General features: G+C 42.8%; 1 protein-coding gene across 2 annotated transcripts; it reads left to right on the plus strand.

Annotated features, from left to right (window-relative positions):
• On the plus strand, window positions 1-22,960 carry AAR2 (AAR2 splicing factor). 2 transcript variants are annotated; one of them, XM_085619176.1, is made up of 4 exons: window positions 1-141; window positions 1,041-1,823; window positions 6,876-7,105; window positions 21,797-22,960. In XM_085619176.1, exons 1-4 carry the CDS (start codon window positions 3-5, stop codon window positions 21,962-21,964), a joined length of 1,320 nt encoding a protein of 439 aa, XP_085475302.1. In that variant the 5' UTR covers window positions 1-2; the 3' UTR covers window positions 21,965-22,960. The 2 variants fall into 2 exon arrangements, with proteins under 2 accessions (XP_085475302.1, XP_085475303.1); XM_085619177.1 differs by having other exon boundaries at window positions 76-163.
• Window positions 22,961-23,771: the final 811 nt, after the last annotated feature.

A 23,771-nucleotide genomic window follows, 5' to 3' on the forward strand; every position in this document is an offset into this window, starting at 1 on the left:
ACATGGCCGATCTTTTGTTACGTCGCCCGTGGGTATTCGGGGACTCTTTAAGTCCGTTGTCTGTGTTAACTGCAGACCGTTCTTCTGGTCAGGCAGCTGTGGAACTGCGGTTCGGGTGCCGGTCGGTTATCTGCGCACACGGTATGTTCTAGAGCTGGGGCAGGTAAGGTGGTAAAGTGTTTGGTACCGAGTATGTTGGCTTCCGAACGCGATTCTCTAACGTTAAACGGTTCAGAGTTTGAAGAGCAGTATTATGGTTTCAATCAGTGCTTTAAATGGAAATACAGAAGTGCGGGTACTCTCGCTTTAGAGTACTTGTTTGCGACTTAGAAGTGCTAATACTCTCCCATTAAATGTAATGCAGCAGTACTGTAAAGAGCAGGTACTCTCCCTTTCAAAAATCCAAGAAGTGGAAGTTCACAGTACCTGCGCGTTCAAAGCACTGGTTTTAACAGTTAGGGATTTTCTCTCAAGAGGAATTGCTGTATATTTTAGAACTGGGCTAAACCCTTCCTTAGATTCTAAGCATATACCTTCCGCCAGTTGCTTTCACCTTTTGCTGTTTCTCTTGCTTATCTTTCTCCCACAAATCCGGCTTCTCATGCATGCTTCAAGCTCTTCAGTTGCACTTCCAAAATAGCTTCTCTCGTTCGTAGAACTGGACTTGTCTTTCTTAACTTTGGGTTATTGAACTTCAGATGAGTGTTTACTGATGAGCCAGTGTAGTGTATGCCTTTAAGTTGAAGTTGTTTTCCTTTAACACGTGTAAGTAGAGCGTGGCGTGGAATCCCTGTATGGGTTCTGGACAGTTTCCAATCCAGAACGTCAGATACTGGCTGATGTCCTGGAGAGGAAACTGTCTAGCCTGGCGCTCGCCTGTTCTTCTGTATTAAATAAATATCATTTGGATTCCAATACTGCACTGCGTACTTTACTTCAATTGGCGACGAGGATGGGATACGAACCCACGCGTGCAAAGCACAATGGATTAGCAATAGCGGTATAACTTCTCTATTTTGTCTTCCTTCTGTCCTTTCCAGATACAAATAGGTTGTTCAATACAAACATGACAACAGTGGACATGGACCCCGAGCTCGCAAAACGCCTGTTTTTTGAGGGAGCCACTTTAATGATTCTAAACATGCCAGAGGGAACTGAGTTTGGCATAGACTACAACAGCTGGCAGACAGGCCCTAAGTTCAGAGGCGTTAAAATGATCCCTCCTGGTATTCATTTTATTCATTACAGCTCGGCCAGCCAAGGCAGTCCTGGGGCCAGCGGGCCACGTTCAGGGTTTTTTCTTAATATAAAGCAACGCGACCTTCTGGTTCTGCGATGGAACCCTGAAATCGAGGAGGTGGACCTCACACCAGCGCCAGAGGAGGAAACGGAGCGTATGCGGGCAGATCTCCAGAACTTAGACCAGTTCTTAGGCCCTTATCCATACGAGACTCTGAAGAAGTGGATTTCTCTCACCAACATGATCACTGAGTCAGTGATGGTGAAGCTGCAACCAGAAAGCCGTCACATCTGTGCTTTTGCAGAGGTGTTGCCAGTGGAGGCTATGACACATACTAAAGATCGAGAAGAGCAGAACCTGCCCCGTTATGACACAGAATGCAAGAGCTACCAAGAGGGTCTTGCACGTCTGCCTGTGATGAAGCAGAAGGCTGGAACAGAGATTCGATTCACTGAGATACCTAAAAAGATGTTCCCTGAAGGGGCGACTCCTGCAGAAGTCACCCAACACAGCATGGACCTCAGCTACGCGCTGGTGACCTTGATCGACCAGCATTATGGAAGCCAGCCCCAAGGGATTTTGGGTAAGTATGAAGTTTCTTTCCACATATTTGTCTGCTGGCCAAAATCATGTATATCTATGCTTTATGCGGATAAAAAAAGTTGGAGACTAGATACTACCGTATGTGTTCTAAGTGTTTGTTCCAGTACACATAAAGCGAAGACCAATCATAGTTAGTTTCCATATTTCCATTTTTACAAATAGATACAGACCGAAAATAATTCGTTCTGTCTATCTTTTAAAACCGAGTAATGCAGATACCAGCTTTTCATTTTTCACTCTCTCTGTGCCATCAATTATGTCTGCCTTGCTTTAACTGTGCATATTGATTTCAAAGAGCGCGAAAGTAAGCATGGGGCTTCATAAATAAACTTCAGCATCTGAAGATATGCACCTGTGTTCATAATAAAACGCTACTTTTTTCAGGTGATTGTATTGTTTTTTGTATATAGCTTCTTAGCACACCAAATGCCAACAAATTGCAAAATGTGAATATGCATTTATCAGTTAAATGATTGTGAGTAGTTTGCTAGTTACAGCTTCATTTCCACCCATTAAAAACAAAACCAGATTAATACTGATAAGATGAGGCAAATGTATACTTATGGATACGTAGTTTAAATGGAAAAAATGACAGAGAACGTTTGACCTTCAGTACGTTTAACACAAGACTTGATAGCATCCTAGCACTTGCTAAGGTTAAAGTTTGTTTAATCTTTTTAGGAAAAATATTAGGAGTTAATAATCAAAAAAATCTTGTTGCTTTACATGCACCTTTTAAGTTTGAAATCATGTTTTGCAATTACTTCTACATTGCTTGAATACAGATTTGAAAGTAAAGTCAAACTCTCAATTTTTTACCCAAGTGATCTACATTTACTTAATTTATATTAACCATAGCTTAATTTGCTGTTACGCGGCACCTGTGTGTAAAATATTTTTGCATACTGAGGATGCCTGAATGCATAAATGTGCTGGGTTATTTCATCTGTAAGAAAGATTACTGTACAAATAATTGAACTGAATTGAGTAATTGAAACACATTATTTACCGAGCTATAATATTAATAAACAAAAGACCTGTCATGGAAATTAAAAACATGTATTTTCAAAATAGTCAGTCTATAAGACGCACCTTCATGAACACACTGCTTGGTTTGCATGTCAGTAGAATACATTAGAAATCTAGAATAATAGTGTTGCTCTAGAAACTTTTCCTCAGACTGTCTTACTGTAGAACTGAGCACTTCCCCCAACTCTTAGCTTTCCTCATTATCTCTTTGACTGCTGGGTCATGGGCTAATGACGTGTTCATTTCTATTAGGGATGATTTTCTATCTTTGTCCAGAGAATTGATTGCTCTAACTCTGCCAGGGCAAGTTCAGTGCTCCTTGTAGTCATGCACCCCAACTAATTATTGTACAGCATTGTTCTAACTCCCTTTCCACAGATTACTGGGTTTGATATGTTGGAAATAAGGCTGGTAGTAAATCAAGACTTGTAGGAGCGAAGACTATGTAAACTCCTTTTAGACTGGAAGATTCATTGTGATTGAACTCGCTTCTGTGGATGAAAGAGGAATTGCCTAACGCACAAGAGCACAGATTTAGTTTATGTCGCACTCGAAGGGAAGTAAGTTCACAAGATATAATTTGGGCACTTGGAGGGTTGTGTATTTTTCGGGTGGCCAGGTTAGGACTTTCACTGTTTGACCATAAAAATCTCCCGTGCTGTACCCATATCATCACTTATTACACATAGATGATCCATTTTTTTTGGTGTCTATTTACTTTTATATTGTAAACTGAATAAGGGTAAAAAACTATGTTCACCACAGAAAGATGGTGATCAACCATTGATGCTCCCTGAATATCAGATTCTCTAAATGTCCTGAATTATAACTATTTCCATGTTCTATTTGTTCACTTACTTTATCATTCTCTACGAGGAACAGTATTTCTATGGGAAAATGTTTGTGACTATTCTGTATTTCTAACTTTGACCTTCCATTGAAAATATTCTTGTTTTTTTTGTTAAATACCCACAGTCACACAAAATTAATCCAAGCAGTGTACACAAAATTTGTATTTTTTTCTATAAAACTTCCATCTACCACACTCGTGGGAAAAAAAGCAAGTAATTGCATAAAATGTTGATCATCCCCATACATACTTAATCAATTCCACAAGAAAGAGTAAAATACATTTTCCCATACTACTTTATGACAGGCAGCCGATTAGCAGTTGTTTGTTCATGATCAGTTCTCTAATTGTAATATAGTGTCACTGTCTTTAACGTAAACGTTCTTGAACAATAATTTAAAAAAAATATTAAAAAAGAACTGACAATGTTGGGATCCACACTTTAACACAGTTGCAGCGTAATTGGAGATACCACATTTGGTGGCTAAATCCTAATCCAAGGATTCTCGAAAATAATGCCCCATGATATAAATAAATATTATGCAGTGCTCCTGCGCTCTACTTTTTAGGTCATCTCTGGTTCTTCAAAGATAAATATGGGCACCCGTGCCCAAATAAAGGTCTTCTCCTGTATCAAGTTATTTGAAGTGAGCCTCCTATGTTAAAGTCTGAAATTAATCATAACTAAGTTTTTAAGTAATTAACATTGCAACTACTTATTTTGCTCTCCTGGTCAAAGTTAGGTAAGTCTAGTTGTTTCAAATCCTTACACACCTGCTTACAGAACTTTTGGTAATTAAAATAGTTTCATATTAATACATATTTCGATTCCAAAACATTGTAACAGAGTTAATATCATTTGATGTGTCGACCATTCTTCATTCAATGGCAAATGTACTTTTTTTATCCTTAATAATGTTGAATCAAGATACCGGTGGAAATTCTTCTTTTTCCTTAACTTAAACACCCTATTCAAACGTCAATATTTGTGATGTATAACACATCAGCTACATATGAAGATTTTCTTTTATACACACTTCATCCCTATGTCCTTGCCAATGTTTGTTTATTTAAATTATGCCCATAGGTTTTCGACGTATAGTGAGATTCATGAAAAAAGCCAGTTTGAATTTCACTGGGACCAGATGTTGAATTGTTTTTCATGATCTCCCAGTCGCTTGAGCAAATTGATAAACTTTTGAGATTGCCGCAAAAAGCCTATACCCCAATGAAACAATTCTCAAGAGCCATGCTCAAAAAGCTTTTACCCCAGTGAAAGAATTTTCCGAGCCAAGCTTATTTCTAAAAGCCCTATTATGATTGGAAGCAAGATCTGTAAGTGTTATTTTTGTCATCTGAGAAAGATATTGGTGGATAGAGAACCCCTCTGATTCCTTGCATCACCTCCAGTAGCCTGTTAATACAAAACATGCACATTAATTTTTTTTATTTTACAATAAATCTGTCTTGTAGTGTCAAGAGAACAAACAGCCTGTTAAAAAATATTTCATTTTCTTTTTAAATACTGCAACAACACTTGCCTTGGGAAGTAGGTATCACTCCACGGTCATACCAGTAAGATAAAAACGTCTAAAACCAGCTATTGAATCCTCCAGTAAAGCACTTCTGGATATCAATAGCTGTTCTAGAAGCCATTGCATTTTGCAAGCTCTTAAACCTTTTCTCCATTTCATACAAATACATTGTATTCACCATTACATATTTGTTTCTGTTTTTTAGAGTCCACTGTTTTCTTATTGCATCATATTGTTCAGCTGTACACCCTTTTTATTGTCACTCCCAGCCTTGCAAATGAGAGGTAAATTGCAAGAAAGAAAGAAACAAAATGGTAAAAACTTATTTGTGTTGTCTATGAAGTAGGAGAAAAAATATGAACTGAACAGTAGCACATTTACTTTTGTGTTTGAAGAAACAAAATGAAACTCATGAGACCAAGTTCTGGTTAGTGGTCAGGTAGCTAAATTGTGTGCTAGAGAAATAGTAAAGTATCATAAATTGATGAAAGGCATGGAGCCTTTGAGAACTACTGGTTGAAGCAGAGTAGTATTGTTTTACTTTCATGGTGGAAGACTAGTCGGTCAATATCAGGGTAGCATGGGCCGTTGAGAAAGAAAACATTAAATTAGAAGGAAACAGAACTTAAAGTTATAGAAGGTGTAGCAGGAATAGGATAAGAATGACATGAATACCAATATCCTTATAACTCAACATTCCAACACACCCTCTGATATCTTGTACAGAATTGGAATTATGGTAAAAGCAGCTTCAAAAAAGTGCTTGACGAAAAAGCCAAGTTTCAGCACAGATAGGATTTATTGAGGGGCAGAAATGCATCTGAAGCAATGAATATAAGAATGTTCTTTTATGTACCAATGCAGCAGAGCAAAACACACTAAGGCCAAATCAAAACTAACACATGGAGAAGCATAGTGATTGCATGCCGGATATAGTCTCTGGCAATGCTAAGCACTCTCCCCGATCCTCTAATGACAATCATAAAGGGTGCGTGTTTTGTTGTTATTTGTGCAGTTCTCAGGTTCATGCCACCCTCAGAACTTTCCTTATGTCACATGGTAAAAAGGAACATGCACAGCAGAGTCCTTGCTATAGTACAGTAGTAATTGCACCTGGTTCCAGATGGAGTGAGACTTCTTTGACGGTAGGTCGCTGAGGAATATGACAGGCTCCTCAAAACTCTGACATAGTGAAGAAAACGTGGGCCATCAGACTAGCAGTTGGACTTTTAGCCTGAACTTCAGCAATATTTCTGTTGCCTAATATGAAGATGCCGAGCCCCTTTATTGCCTCTGCATCACGGTGTGTGGGAAACCAGGGTGCACAACATCAGTCTTCTGCACTTCAGTAAGTAGAAGTTCACATGTGCAGTCAGTCCCACACAAATGCAGACGAATGAGGTATGTGGGGGCACTTGACTTATAGTACTGTCATATACTCAGAATTCTGTTACCCAACATTACCCTGAGATTTATACTAATAGGTTCATTTTTCCTTTACTTAATTTGAGAACAGATCCTCACATCTAGTTTGAGGCACTTGCTACAAATGTAAAGTCTTTTTGATCAGTTGCTTTGAAGTAATTCAACCACTGTTTAATTCCTTGTCCAACTGAAGGTGAGTTGCAGTTTGCCTTCGTCTGCTTCCTGATCGGGAACGTATACGAGTCCTTCGAGCACTGGAAGAAACTGTTGAACCTATTGTGCCGTTCAGAAGATGCTGTAAGGACACATGAGAGCATGTACAACAGCCTCATCTCGGTCTTGTACCACCAGCTGGGTGAAATCCCTCCTGACTTTTTCGTAGATATAGTCTCCCACGATAACTTTTTAACAAGCACTTTACAGGTAAGAAGGCTGTTGTGGAAGGGATAGATGCAAGATTATGATTAAGTGAGAATGGGGATATGTACATCAGTTTATTGGGTACACAAAAACTGTTTAGTGCTCTTGGTGTAGATTTGGTTTTGGTGATGTAATTGCAGTATTTGATGATCCTTGCTGCACTATGAAGACCTATTTCTCATTAAATTTTTCAGAACTGAAACTAAATCTGTACATTGATGTACATCTTGCATTACCACACCTGGGTTTTCTGTCATCCACTATTGGCATCCCAGCAGTTCCACTCACCCTTTCTTCGTCATGAGATCGATAACATAATTACAATTGCGCCAGATAACAATAAACGTCGAAGGTTGAGGGATGGCAAATCACCAAAAATAGTAAATTTGCATTAGTAAAAGTACTCCCATGAACGGGAGAATATATAACACTTTTTGCAATTCACAAACATTGTCATATATGACTGGAAAGCTGCACCAGGTATCTGGGTTCCATTTCCTTAATGTATAATTATACAAACGTAGGCTTGATACCGATGTGCACATGCACATTTCTTTGCCTTATTCTTTTCTTCCAAATCCTCTCCAAGTTTAGAGGTGAAATGTTCCCTATCGCACTATGGGTGGAGAGTTAATCCAGCCCTTTGCTGGAATAAATATCCAACCATTTCGAAGGTGGGAACGTTTTGGATCCGAGTTTGTAAGTCCTCAAGTGTACAAGTTTGTAAGCGTTCAGGCTAACCACACTTTGTTCCATTCACTTTCCATCATTTTACTACTGTGTATTCCTCTGCGGTCATGGTGGTGCACTATATGCTATAGAACCCATCTATGCCTGTCCAGATTCCTTTTGTATAGTCCACCAAGCGGTAAAAAAAGGTGTTTTCAGACCTTAATTTACTTTTTAGGGCTTAAAAATGCTTTTGAGAATTGTTCCCTGGATTCAGCACCAAGATACTCCATGGTGTGAACTTGCGCTTTAAAGTACAAGTTATCTGATTGTGGATGAAGTATGCTCCTGTAATGTTCGTAAAACTCAAGGGACCATGATGTGATCACTCAGAATTAAGCTGTGTATAAATCTTTTCATCTATTGGTGCACATATATGAATCTCTGCTTTGAACACTTGCTGCAGAAGTACTGTATGACATGTTTTTTGTGGTCTGTGTCTCATTTGATGTACGTCTGCTATTACCCAGTTATGCATACATTTGGATGCCTAACACTGGGGATACATCCATCCAATATTCTTTTGTGACTTCAACTTTCACCTGAATAACCACAGTCAAATTCTCAGCTGAAAGCATGTGATCTGACTGACTGTTGGGTTGTTTGCTTAAAAGTGAACTGCAGTATCAGCACAAAGGGCTGGGCTAAGTGCCCGCTATCAGCGGACGTAGATGGCTGCGCTAAGCTCTACCTGGCCTGGTTGGTGCAGTGTGTGGACTGAATACATCTGTGTGAATGCATCTCTATGAGATTTGCAACTAAAGGTCTCCCAGAGGTTGAAACAGGTAACCCATCTCCAGGGCCATATGATCACCAACAGAACCGCCCTTATCTACACTCTTAATGAGTCAATCCACACTTCCCATTAAGGTCAATAGAGCATAACGGTTATGGGTTGCAACCTTGGGCTAAGTTTCATCCAACTTCCGGAGAGGTACAATAGGGGGAGCTCTTTTATTTCTGTTTAATGCCATAGGGTGCTTGAAATAAACAAGTGGTAAAGCAGTGACCTGGAGAGGAGAAAGATTTGGAAACCAGGTCTCCCACAAAATAGTATTTACCAGTCTAGGTGACTTGAAGAACATAACTATACAGTAACCAGAATATATTTTACCCCCCCTTACCAACCAACTTTACCCGCCCAACCATTTTAATGCCATTAAAAAGGGTCTTGGTGAGCCCCGTTTTCTTGCCCACCCAATGAATTGATTTATTTCTCAAATTCTCCCATGTTTCAAGGTCTGGTTGATCTAGCCACCCTCTGGCAAGTTTACACACCGAGCTTAGAAGTAGGCTGAAAACAGGAATTCAAAGGTAGGAATATCCTGGAAGACTGTCCATACCCACAAACTAACATGTTTAAGGAAATACTCCAAGTGTTCTCCTATCTCGCCCTACATTGGAAAAGGTTGGACATTTACTCTTGAGAAGAGAAGGAGTACATTTTTATTGCTCAGAGAGCATTCTTGGACCACTGTAAAAGCCTCAAATTGTAACATTTTTTTAAACGCATGTACACCTGTCATAATGCATGCTGAGCTCATTGCTCGCTATTTTTCCTCAAGGTGCTTACGATAATAGGGAAGGCTTTAGTCTTAAAGTATAATCATATGTACACTTTTGAACAACTGATATATGTTGACACAAATTACTTTAGTAGCAGACACACTTTTTTTATGGGTCATGTTGAAAACCGGGCAACCGGGTTAGCAGTCACCAGGTTCCCAGCACGGTGGTAGCTTGGCTCGAGCGGTCGGGGTCAGGCACCGTGCTAAGCGTACGTCACACCCTCACAATAACCATGCGTTCATCCTTTCCAAAAACGACACTACACCGTAAAAATTATGAAAGAAAGTAGTTTGTCTTTATCTTATTTTCTCTTAGTTGCAGGTTTCAAAACATACATACAATACCATAAGACTTTTCTTGAAAATAGCAGGTCAAATAAATAATACCACAGTGGGGTTTCAATAAATAGGATCAGGTCATAAATAAGCAAGGAATAAATATAGGTGCAATAAATACAGATGGCAAATAAATACAGTCAGGATTAAATACAGTGCAGGAATAAATACAGTGCAGGACAATAAATAAAGCACCCTCAATAACTTAAATAACACAATCAATGACAATTACAGTTCACAACCCTTTCACGAGGTAGATTGGTTTCACTTTGCCCAAGTACAGCTTGTGGTCATTTGGATGACATGGGGGGGTGTCCCACCTAGATTGGTCAAGGCTGGGCCTGAACTGAGGTAGAATAAGGGTAACCTAGGGATCTGGCTCTCCCAAAATACACAACCCCTCACAGAGGTCACTGCACCAGTCTCAGTTCACCCCTGGCACTCCCAGGCTGGTTCTTACACCCCTCTAGCCCCTAGAATGGTCTTTGAGGGCTCCACAGGGCCTCAGATGCCCTTTCTGCCACTTACTGCCCTTCTCACGATGATCGGCTCTGCTCGGCTCCGGTTCGGTGTCGCTGGGCGGCTCCGGTTCGGTGTCGCTGGGCGGCCTCGGTTCGGTGTCGCTGGGCGGCCTCGGTTCGGTGTCGCTGGGCGGCTCCGGATCGATGTAGCTGGGCTGTTCCGGATCGATGTCGCTGGGCGACCTCGGCTCGATGTCGCTGGGCTGCTCCGGCTCGATGTCGCTGGACTGCTCCGGCTCGATGTCGCCTTCCGGCGTCGCAGGGTCACGGCCTCCCCGCTTCCGGGTGTCTCCGGAGTGCGACCTCCACTCCCGACCTCCGGCGCGCTTCACCTCAGATTCCGGCGTCTCCAGAGTGCGATCTCCACTCCCGACCTCCGGCGCGCTTCACCTCGACCTCAGGTGACTCCTTACTCGACCTCCGGCGCCTCTCCACGACCTCCGTCGGCGCCCTCACCCGACCTCGGGTGACTCCTTACTCGACCTCCGGTGCCTCTCCACGACCTCCGTCGGCGCCCTCTCTCGACCTCTGACGGCTCCAGGTACGACGTCTGTTTTCTGTCAGCGCCGCTTCTCCGCCTCAGGTCTCCAGGCTTCTCGACGTCAGGACTCCAGGAGGACACTGCTGAACAGGTCAGGAACTTGCTGTTCTTCTTCTTTAAGGCCTGTTTCAACTTTTCAGTCCTTTAAGATGGTTCTTCTTGTCTTGATCCCACACAGGGCTTTAGGTTGGGCTTGGTCAGTAGAGACTAGCATCAAGGGTGGGTTTCTGGACCCCCACTCCAAGCCCTGGTTTCCACCTCTGCTGCCTTACTCCGACCTCCTTCTGAGCTGGTCCTCTTAGTACTGCCTGCTATAAGTTTCCCAAAGTAAAGATATGAATTTACCACCTCCAGCTTTTCAAGACCAATATGCCACTTAAAATAACTTGATTTGTTACTTCTATTACATTTCATGATTAGGATTCTACTTTTTGATACGTTTTATCTTCAAGAAATGAGCCACAGTGTAATTATGAAATGATATCCGCTTTTTATTCAGCCCAATAGGGGTTAGGTCCATCACTACTATATCGTCTGCATATAGGAGATGTGCAAAAGGGTGGCTACCTATTTTTGGTGCATCTCCCTCTAACTGAGAAAACCAATCTGGTAAATCTGCCATATATAAGGAGAATAGCAGCAGTGCTAATAAGCAACCTTGTTTTAAGCCATTTTCTATGGGAATTACAGATGATAGACCTCGATTTCCCTCCATTAATACCTGGCACCAAGTTTGAGAATGTAATGCGATAATTAAGGATAGCAGGGGAGAGAAGGCAGTCCCATTTTATGCAATTTTCTCCATAGTAGTGGTCGATCTACCCTATTGAAGGCCGTTAAAGTCTATGAAGGCCGTGTAAACGTTTGACCTACGTGAAATTAGTTTTAACCTGGAGATGTTATCCAGGGTGGAATTATTTTTTCTAAAACGTGCTTGTTCTATAGGGAGAACCTTCTTCTCCATCACCCATTTCGTGAGGTGATCGAAAATACTACTTGCGAATATTTTCCCCGTCGCATCCAATAAGGCTATTAGCCTGTAATTACCCGGCTGTGTTCTAGGGCCCTTTTTGTGCAGAGGGATTAAAATACTTACGGACCAAGATGGTGGTGTCTTCCCCTGAGAGTAGCAAAAATTAAACAGTGGAACTAGGTAAGTGGCCCACAAAACTGGCTCCTTTTTAATTACCGTCATGGAGATTTAATCGGGACCTATTGATCCTGAGGATCTCATTTTTGTAATAGATCCAACCACCTCACTCATTGAGTGTACCTAGTTGAATACAGGGGTTTTAAACGGGGCGAGTGCAGCGGGGACAGAGCTGGTAGAATTAAAATACGCAGAGTAGAGTTCTACCAGATGAAGGTTCCATTCCTCTTCTTTAATAGGGATGGGAAGAGATTCCACTCTTGTGCCACAGCAGTCAGCAATTATTTCCCAATACCTTTTGGAGTTACTTTTTGAGGCCGCCTCTTTTAACTTCACCCATACGCCATCTTCCTTTATTGGTTTTAGGGAGAGTTTCTTCCTGTCTTTTCCTTTTTAACAGGTTTATTAAATTACTTCGTTCGATTGGAAAATTCAGGAACTGGGCCCTCACTAATTTATTTATTTCCCTATTTATAGTAAGCATTGGTTTAAAATGTGATCTCCGTTTAGCTGGAACATGCGATGATTTACATGATGTAGCCAAAGAACCTACATTATGGGAAAAGGCTTAAAAAAAATCTGATTTGGGAGAGTCGTACTCTGCCATTTCTAAGTGCTGCTGATCCCTTATCAGAGTCGTTAAGTTGGCTTTTCATTTAGTGGTCGCTTGAGTATTCCAATGAATTCTACCATTTGTTGCATTGAACCCTACTGTGCTGCCTTTAAAGTTCCAGGAGCCTACCTTACCACAAGTAAATTCAAATTTGGAACAGATCAACATATAGGGCCTCATGTAGGTAGCGAAATACCGGTCGGTAACGGCCGATTTTCGGTAAATATGCCGTTACCGACCGGTATTCAGACAAGTGAGATGTAGGAGTCCAAAAACCACTTTTCGGTAAATATGAGGCGGTAAATACCGATTCATAGTTACCGAATTCCAAAATACCGATTCATGTTTACCGAATACATAATTAACGAATCGGTAAATATGAAGTGGTAAATATGAAGTGGTAAAAATTTAAAATGACATGTAGGAGCAGGCGGTAATTAAGAAATCCAGGAAAATCGGTAAATAAGAGTCGGTAATTAACACGGATAGAAAGCAGGTGGTAACCATCAACAATGCACATAAGCAATCCCAAAATGCAACAGCGTGGACAACATGGCCGCCATGTACGTCATCGCAAGGCGCCTACGTCTACAGGCAGCAGGACTGAGGGTGTGGCGACGGGAGGAACAAATCTACAGACAGCGCATCACACTATTACAGCTGACTGATGCAGAGATACATGAGAGGTACAGGCTACACCCCGAAACCATCATGGACCTGATAAGGGACCTGCACCCACTCCTGGACCAGCCAACAAGAAGGGCGCACGCCATACCACCACATGCGCAGGTGCTCTGCAGCCTACATCTACTGGCATCCGGCAGTTATCAGGTGGTGATAGCTGCGGTGGGTGGTGTATCCCAGAGTTGCCTGTCCCGTTTCTTCAGGAAGTTCCTGGATGCCATGATGCAGAGAATGCACCACTACATAAGCTTCCCAAACACACAGGCTGCACTGCAGAAAACAAAAACAGACTTTTATCACATGGCACAGTTCCCCCATGTCATCGGCTGTATTGATGGTACACACATCCCAATCTGTCCACCAGCTGATACAGAGCACATCTACAGGAACAGGAAGTCCACCCACTCCATCAATGTGCAGGTGATCTGTGATGCAGGGAACATCATCACAGATATTGTTGCAAAGTTTCCTGGGAGCACCCACGACTCTTACATCTTCCAGAATAGTGGGATCTACACACGACTGAGTGCCGGCGAATTCGGAGAGGGATACCTGCTGGGTAAGTAACAGTGACGCCCCTTGAAACCTGCAAATCAGAGTGTATAGAGGCATGTAACTGATGGTTCCCTCTTACTCATCCAGGCGACAGTGCATATGCATGCCGTTCATTCATCCTCACTCCCTACCTACACCCAGCAACCCAGAGTGAGAGACGATACAACGTGGCCCACAAAACAACACGCAATGTGGTGGAGCGCACGTTTGGACTACTGAAGAGCAGGTTCCGCTGCCTCCACAAGAGCGGAGGCGCACGCCAGTACAAACCCATCACCTGCTGCAAGATTATTGCCACTTGTGCAATGCTGCACAACCTTGCCACGAAAAAAGGTACAGATGTGGAACTAACATATTTTGAGGACAACGAGGATGAGTCAGGCCAGCCAGAGGGCAGCGCAGCTAGAGTGCCAACTGCAATCGATGGGAGAGAGAGACGGGCAGAGATCACATGCAACTATTTCTGAGTAAGTGAGGGGACACAGCGAGTTGTGAGAAGTCATGACGTAGTTTAATGTGGCACCACGCCATGAACACATGAACAGGCCAATCTGGCAATATACCATCTATACAAGGAGTATGTCCAGGGTTACGTCACCCAATGGGAAGTGGCTAAGCAGGGCCACATCAATGTTTGCGCATACGCGCTGCAGTGGTGGATTGCACGGCCTGTGCATCCTCACTAGAGCCAACCCCAAGCCGCCTGCTGCTCCTGCGTGCTTCTGGGACGGGGGGTGTGATGCTGCTGCTGGTGTCGATGCGCTCCGCAGCATCCCCTGCAGCAGTTGTCGACGCCTGACTAGTCAATAGCACCCCTAGTGCACTTGTCACCTGCACCATCCCCCGAGACAGGTCGCTGCAGCACTGTGTTAGGCCCTCCTGCATCGTCACAGAGCGCCGGCAAAGTAGGGAAGTCGCAGTTGCCAGACGGTTGAGTGCCCTGCTGGTAGTGTCCCTTCTCTGGCGTTCCCGGCGCCGTGCTTCGATGTCAGCATCTAATTTGCTGCACAACTGCTGGATTGACTGGGACATGTCCCGAATGCCCGCAGCCATGCCGCCAATGTTTGTGTCCATGTTGACTAAGCTTGTCTTCATCACCCGCATGTGCCTCTGGACTGACATAACTGCCTTTGATTGCAGGCGCTGTTGCTTCAACATTTGGCCCTCGAGCCCCAAGAAGACACCATGGCCGTCAGTGGGTGCTGGTGGACTCTGGACACGCGACCTGCGGCGCCCTCTTGCTCCCGTCTGTGCTGCCTGTGAGGTGTGGGGCACAGTGGGATGGCTCCCTCCCTGGTGCCCGGTGCGGTCTTCTGGGCCCATGCTGTCGTCTGACGAGGTGTCGAAGGCTCGTAGCCTGGCTGCTGGACGCCTCCTCATTCTCACACCTGCAAGCGGAGATGTGGCCGGTGATTCGAACATGAGTGGCGATGCTGGCTGTGGTTGTGGTGATGCTGGCTCTCGGTGAGGTGATGCTGGCTCTGTGTGCGGCGAGGCTGGCTGTGTTGGTGGTGCGGCTGCCAGTGGGCCTGCTCCCTGGTCTGAACTCGTGCTGGCTAGAGGTGATTTTTGTGGCAGGTGTGCCGTCTCCCCTGCAGCATGCCCTGTACTGCATGATGTCACATCTGTGGACAGAAAAACAACATTGGCTCAGTGTCCCCGAAGGGCTGCATTGCAAGCGTCACAATAAATCATTTCACATTCCAATCTGTCCTCTGTCTCCTTGTGCCTCGAGTGCGTGACATGCCCTGTTGCCCTGTGACATTTACGTCATGGTTAGTGTTGCCCTGACTACATCTCCCGGAATGCATTGCCTGTCTGCACTGACACGTGTGGACTGCAGTGTGATTCTCGTTTCACAATGGGGGATGTGGGATAGGGGTAGGGGGGGCTACATTGCTGTGCTTTCGTCTTACCTTGGTGTGTTGCGGCTCTGGCAGAGCTGTCGGCGTCCCCAAGACCCACGACGCTCTCTTGCTCGATTGTGGCCGCCACCAGCTCCTCCAGTTCGGTGAGGGCAGGTGCCCTGTTGGTTCCACCTCCGGTCTGGCTGGCCTCCTTCTGGATGTCGCCCATCTTCCTCTTGGTCACAATCCTCAGGTCATACCAGCGCTTTTTGAGGACCTCAATGTCCCTGTGGGTCACTCCCACAGCATTGACCTGCGCCTGGATGGCCAGCCATATGTTGCGCTTTTCGGCCTCAGGCACTTGCAGGGATTGCCTCCCAAACAGCTTCTGGTGCTGCTTCACCACCTCCTCCACCAGCACCTGGAGTTCCTTGGGGCTGAATTTGAGCTTCCTCCTCCTTTCCCCTCCGTCTTTCTGTGTTCTCTGGCTGGACATGCTGTTCGTTTCCCGCTCGCACATGCAACTGCTCCCTGCCTCTCCTCTGCACTCCAAGCCTCTCCAGGGTCGGCTAATTATGTACACCTGCCTGGGTGTGGCCACGTCGGCTAATTGTGTACACCTGCCTGGGTGTGGGCAGTTCCTGGTTGGGTGGGCTGTCGTTGCACAGGATTAGCTGTTTCGTCAAGTCATGTGCTGTTATTTACCGAATCCGTACATACCGATTCGGTATTTTCCGATTCGGTGGATACCACCTCGGTCTTTTCCGAATCGGTAGATACCACCTCGGTATTTTCCGATTCGGTAATTATCACCTCGGTATTTACCGATTCGGTGAATTCGGATTCGTATTTACCGAATGTTACCGAATCGGTAACTGTTACCGAATTTTTACCTACATATAACTTACCGATTCTAATTTACCGATTCGGTACGGCTCGGTATTTAAGAACCGGTAAAATTTATTTACCTACATGAGGCCCCTGGTCACTAAAATCATTTTCCAGAACTTTCATGCTGATGAGTTTACAAAAAAAATCTGCAGAAAAAATTAGATAATCTATAATAGATCTCCCAGTTGGCGCCTTATGAGTATAATTTGCTGGAATATCATTTTCTAACCTCCCATTAGCAATTATAAGATCTAAGCTTCTCGGACCTTCGAGTAATGAGGCTCCTCTTTTATCTGTCCTTCTTTTATTCAGAAATTGGGCATTGGGGATGTTCAGTGCGTCGTTTTTTGCATTGTTCGAGAATACCCTTGTACTATGAGAAGAGACTTTAGAATTCAAATCTCCAACTAGCATTAGGAACCTGCAGTCTTCACTTTCCAAGGTAGAGGAGATAAAAACAAACAGTTCTTTTAATTGGTGAGAGTAAGATGCATCAGGAGTTAAATATGCATTTACGATCAGCAGGGAGTTCGAATGGTCCTGGGCTACCTTGAGATCTAGCTTAATCCCCTGAATTAAGTTGGAAGCGTGATCAAATTATTTAGATGACCAACTTAGACTTGTACTTGGCATAATAGCAATACCTCATTTAGCATGTCCTCTATTCACAGGGAGTGCAGGCCGGCTCAGCACTATATAATCTTCAGTGGACCAATCCTTTGAGATCCAAGTCTCTTGTAGATCTATTATGTCCGCATTCTGCTCTTTCAAGATTAAGGGTTTATTTTTGTTGGTGCTTAAGCCGGCTGCTTTCCAAGATATCATATTAATATCCTTGCTAGGAAGAATTTCCACATTTTAAGCCTAAGGCTCTATTTGTATTAAGAACACCTGCTACCAAACGCCATTTCTTATCTTCCTCATCTGCAGAAAGTACATACTGAGTATTTTTCTCTGTGAGAAGCGAGACCCTCCTTCCTTCTTTACCAAGGAAGACCTGTAATATACTCTCTCTCTCCACAAGGCGGTTGCCCCTTGTGACGATTTCTGAATGGGTGTTAGACTGCTTATTTTGGATTACTTTTTTTAAGGCTAGCTCCTCTTCACGTATTAGAACATCAATGCCACAACAACGTAATTTCTCACTGTGTGACATTATCAGATGGGAGATAGTTTAGGATGCAAACGTTACTTTTGCTCCCCTGCGATTATTATATTTTTGAACCTCGACCAGAGCAATGTCATTGCTTCGGATCATTTGAAGGCCTGGGATTTCAGCAAAGCAACCCAACAGAAAGGGCCTATTCATAAATGGTTCATGGTAAAAAATAAATAAAAAATCCAGGGTAAAAGGGGCAAAAGGTGGGTTATTAAATTGGCGAGTTACCTCAGGAATATTTTCAGTAGGGTTATAAATTACATTATTACCTAAGGAGGAAGCAAATAGTGAAGCATTAGGGGTCAAGATACTCTGAGCAGTAGGGGGAGCGCTTATATCTAATACAAATGCGTCTTGGATGGATTTATTGGGGCACTTGGGTTCAAAAAAGAAGAACAAGGTCCCGATGGGTTGAGTTCTGCTTGACCATCTTCCTTCTTCAAAACGTTTGATTCGGAGATTGATGGTATATTGCGGATTAGGTTAGGGTCGAAGCGTAGTCCCTTTGTCCTTTTTTTTATTTATCCTTAGTTTTTCCCTTTTTTCCTTCTTCTTGCAGACGCTATTACTTTTATTCTTAGAATCCTTTCCCTTAGTGGGTGAGCAATCAACTTGTAGTCCCTCCTCTACTGGATGCTCTGCAGATTTTGTACCTGTTGTTAGGAAAATGGAGAAAACCTTTCGAATTGTACTTGAATTTTCCTCCTTGGCTTGCATGCGGGATGTAGATACAGCCACTGAAGCTAAAATCTCAGGATCAAAAAGCTGCTGTAGAGCGAAGGGGTGTAGTTTGTCAAGTTTATCTTCATTTTCTTTCAATTTGATTTTGTTTTTCCTACTTAAAAAATGCTTACCAGCCTGAATGCCAATGTCACGCTCTTTAGCGTTGGAAAGGGAGCCTCTTTGAGTAGGATAGAACTGATTGGGGTTATCCTCCAATAATAGAGGAGGAGAGAGGACCCCTTCCCTGGATTAGGTTTACGGGAAGGAAGTAGGCTGGCTTTACCAGGCGATAGACTTTGTTCAGAGGCTATGAACTTAGTCAGGGCCAAAAGAGAATCCAGAATGAAGTTTGAGTTACTTACTGATTTCTCTATTAAGGTTAAGATAGAAGACAGTACTCTTTCCAGGCAAAGTAATGATTCCGATTATCAGCATTTTTGATTCTGGATTATTAATTAAAGGGAGAAAATTTGGGGATAGATCAGGAGTAGATTAGCCCTGTGAATTTAATATGCTTGTTCCGCTGGGTGTGCTACTGAACAGCTGCATTTTTACAGGACGATCCTGAGATGGATCACGAGAATTGGAGGAAAGTGAAGTAGCAGGAATATGTATCCTGGAAGATTCAAGATTAGGTGCGTGAGGCATCTTAGGAGACTGATTTATTGCCAGGGAACGTAAAATCTTCCATTATGGGTTCTCCCGCTTTTGGCACTAGCTGAGATACACCTTCGAGTTGGGAGTCTCCATTTGCAAGGGAGTGAATGGTTAAGTTTGCCAGCAGTTTTGGGAGATAATTTACTGGGTACTACTGGCACTGATTTTCCAGGGACTACTTTAGCCTCTCCATGAGCTTCACGAGTAGACTCCAACATCCCTGCTGAAATTAAGCTTGTTTATTTTTCTGGAAAGAAGGAGGGGATGGTATTGAAACTTTTCAAGATGTTTATTTGTAGTGAGTTGTTCCTTAAAGGATTAGCTCTAGTAGTTTTTTTACACGCTCTTGTATACACTAATCTACCAGAGCGCAATTTCTTTGCTGTCATATCTTAGTCCTTATAGCTCAGTTTCTGTTTCCGCCGCTCGCCGTTTCGCAGTTCGCTGCCTTTCACTGCTCACTGCAGGTCCCCGCTTACTCCACAGCTCCGTCAGCCTGCACTCTCAGAAATCTGAAACGTTGCAGAAACGTTGCGAGAGCCTTGCAGCAGTATTAGCAGTATTGGCAGGTGGCAATGCGGCGGAATGGATGCACTACTATCGGAGGCTTGGCTGGCTGGCTGGGAAGTGCGAAGAGCTGCCAGTTGCAAAGGTTGCGGGGGGCTGCGGGGAGCCTCAGCGGTGCTCAGCAGCTCCTTAAAGGGTTCGGCAGGGGTAAAAGCAGGAAGAAGCAGCGAGGAGCGGCGTCCTCCACCTCCTCGCTCGCACAACATCTGGAAGCAATCGCGACAACCGCAAAACCTGGACGGACCACACAATAGACTCAGTAATGGAAATAAGACGAGTCGCAAATTATTTGCAACTTGCAAAATAGTGTAAGTACGTGGCCCAGACTAAAATTGCATGCGCAAATGGGTCGCAAACCAGTTTGCGCATGCAATTTTACGTTGCATCTGTCCCTCAGTCATTTATGTCATTCCCCTAAAAACATGCAAGCTGATCGTGAACACTGGAAATAAACTATTCAGACTAGTGTTTTAAGCAGTAGTCCACCATCCACCCCTCTGTCTGAGCTGCTTCTATGCCACTACATTCAGCTAACTGCTAACATATTCTAAATACCTTAGTGTTTAGGGCATTTTAGCTTGGCCCTGTCTGCTAGGCTGCCCTCCCTAAATTAGTTTGAGCACCCTCTACACTACCTGGGTTGCAATATGCCCCCAGAACCCAACCACTTAGGCTAAAAAACATAGCCAGACAATGCGGTCCTTCCATTCCTATACCCCAAAATGTGCCTATATTTAGCCCTTCCGTCAGAAGGTATCACTGATTCTAAATAAACAAATATTACAAAACTGGAGAAATGCCTAGTATTAGGTGAATTATAGGAGTGTGCCAGCACTTGTTGATTTGAGTTGCCCACTGAGGGCAGTTTCAACTAACTCCTCTCGGCTAGACAGATTTTACCTTACCACTTGTGAAACATTGGAATGTTATTTTCTGGTAAAGCATCAGACAGCAGTATCTTGTCTGTGAGGACGGATAATCTCACCCACACCTCCCACCGGTCTTCATCTAATATTTCTTAAAATGTGAGCATAGAGATTTTCAACTAGAAGTGTTTTGATCTGGCAGAATGAGTCACAAACCTTTTTCAAGGCTAATGGACATTGAAATAATAGAGCACACTCTAAGTTTGTTGAAAGTGACTGGATGTATGGTCAAGTTGTGTTTACATGAGTAAAACCGTAACATAAGAAACATGGTGTGTCCGGGTGACGTTGTTGAGATACGGTTAATAGGCATTGGCAAAGTCAGTACCACTGGCTTGTATTTTCTCTCCTGACTAAAACATTGAAAAAAGCCTGCTGCAGTGAAACGCAAAACTAAAAATACTGTTTCTGTGAGATAAAGAATCTAACTTGTGATGATTCATTGTACTTTTGAAATGTAAAAAAAAAAAAAGTCTCTTGTGCTTTGAAAGGCGAGCGCTCTTGTCTGATGTGGACCAAGGCAAGTGAAACGTGATTATAACTGCAAAAATAATGCCATGGTGAATTTTATATGAGAATTTGTAAGTGTGCAAAGATTGGTGGCAAGCATAGTTCCTTAATCTTTGGAAGATGTTCATTTTCTGAAACTGTGTACAGTGGACTTACACAACACATATTTGGTAATAGATATGGTCTTTCTGTGAAATTCCATAAACAGTGTGATTACTTTGACAGGGGCGTGAGCTGCTGAAAAGGTGAATGGCTGAGGGAAAAGGGCCAATTATTCATTAATAGTGCAGAAAAACGTGCCATCTAAATGAGAAATTGGTTGCTTGCCCTATCTCTGTACTGAGCTATTTGTTTATTTTTATGATTATGTTGTCATTAACAATTTTTTTCTTCATTTTCAAATATTTAACGTAATGTACAAAGGTATTTCTGACACATGCACTAATAAATTGGAAAATGACACAGCTATTTGTCAGTGACTACAGCAAATATTTTTTTTCTTTCAAGACTTATATGTGCTGTTATAAAAAGGAAGTGACTCACATAGCTGTCATAGATAACATTCTTCAATGTAATTCGTCATTCGTCATTGTCCATTCCTGCATAAGTGCCAAGCCAGCACTACTTGAGCACTGTCTGCTCACATACCCAAAACCCGTGTATAGTGTGTCTTAGGTAACTAATCAATCTAATGGGTTTTGATGTATTCCCTTGCAGACATTCTTCTCCTACACCTGCAGCTCATCCACCGAGCGGACTCTGAGAAAGAAAGCAGAGAAGTTTAAAATGCATCTAACCAAGAAATTTAAATGGGACTTTGAGGTGGATCTGGAAGACTGTGCTCCTGTGGTGGTGGAGGTACCAGAAGGAATGGTCCTTGGCTGAAAGGAGTGGAAGTACAGCAGGATATGTCATCTGTGCATGGTTTACTTGGTTACGATCCTTTACAAACAAACCCTTTCTTGAGGACTCTGACTTTTTGCAACTTGTATAGTTATCCTTTCTTCAGAGACTTTGTACCAACATTCCATGGTAAGATGCAAATTGTACTAAGAGTTTGGAGCCCAATGATCTGTCATTTACTTTGGCTTTTTCAAAATGTGTTGTGATTCTTTTTCCAACAAAAGGTAAAAGAATGCTTCAGCAATTACAGCTCCACCCTGGACACAATACTCCATACAGCCTTTTGAGGACACTTGACAGCCTCTGCTTGATTCAGCAAACCAGCATTCCACCGAGAGAAGTGATTAAATAGTTTAAACCTATCTGCTGTGTCATGAGATTTTGGCTGTATCAAGTTGGTATTGAGAATCTTTTTTCCCAATTAAAGAAAATGGTTACATCATGTAAACATTGCTCGGTGCAGTGTTTTGAGAAATGTAAGGTACTACTTCCTGATCCAACAACCATCATTGTGCATGACCGCATTGCATGCATTCTGTTTTTCCTTAAAGCTTTGCTGATATGCCAGTACCTTCACAAAACAAAACACAACCCCACAGCATAATTGTCTGCTCTCTTCAAGGATTCTGCTGGTATAGTTATTGATTGACCGAGGCAGTAGTGCACCATTTGCAAAACCTGTTTTAACAAATGAAAACAATTAGTAATGCAATGCTCTTCTAACACTCTTTGTTGTTTTCCCTTAACCCTTTTTCTCAATCTTACCAAAGGGGAAGGCAACTGTACTCATTTCTTAAGAAGTAGTTATGATAATCGATTTGTTGTTGAATCACATTAGCTTTATGTATAACTTATTTTCTGAACTTGTAACCAAGAGTTTATAATAGTTGGAATGTTGTAAAACAGTTTTCACGGAGAGCGCTCTATGCAGTAAGATTCAAAATAAAATGGATTCTCATGATCTGCTGCACAAAATAATATGGTCTGATCAAATTGTTTTTTTTTTGTGACGGTAACATAGAGGTAACAAAGGGGCCATTATAACAACAGCAAGTTAATATATTACACCAAAGCTGTGATTGTCGCACTGTGGAACAAGCCCTGACTGAAACTTTACACCATGTAAGTATGCTGTGGAGTGGTCAATCCTAATCCATGCCTCTCAAAATCTGTGAATTACTTTGCACCAAAGCTATTCGAGATTGCCTTGTTTTGCACTCTGGATGTCATTTTTACCCAAACAAAGTCTCAAATACACAATGTAACATGATGGTGTAATTTTAGGCCTTTTGCGTAACTTGAAATGCTGCATATTACAGAGATTGAGCAGGTTTAAACAAAATTAAAAGTTAAAAATTATGTGAAACGACAACATGCGTTCAAGGTATTTAGGGAACGCGTCTCATGTTTAATGTGCTATGAAGGTCTTAATTTAACATATCTGTTCAGAAAGAAAATGCCTGTTCCATTTCATCATCATTGTTTATGATAAATGGCTGAAGTGACCGTAAAACAAAAACCTTCTGACGGAAAAGAATGAAATATGCTGTGATCCCAGGTGGAGAGACCTGCTCCATTAAAAGTGGAGTCCTGTTTGTACCACTACAGATCATATATTTCCCTTTTTGAGTTGTACAGCAGAAATGAATTAATTTTTATGCCACAAGATGCTCACAGCAATGCAGAAGCGGGGTTGCAAAAAGCCAAAACACCTCTGCAGACTAGAGAGGGACTCCTATTAGACTAAAAGTATGTAGATGCCAAGCAGTAGGCCACAGATGCCATTAAT

Source organism: Triturus cristatus, chromosome 7 (genome assembly GCF_964204655.1).
Source record: "Triturus cristatus chromosome 7, aTriCri1.1, whole genome shotgun sequence".
Lineage (NCBI taxonomy): Eukaryota > Metazoa > Chordata > Amphibia > Caudata > Salamandridae > Triturus > Triturus cristatus.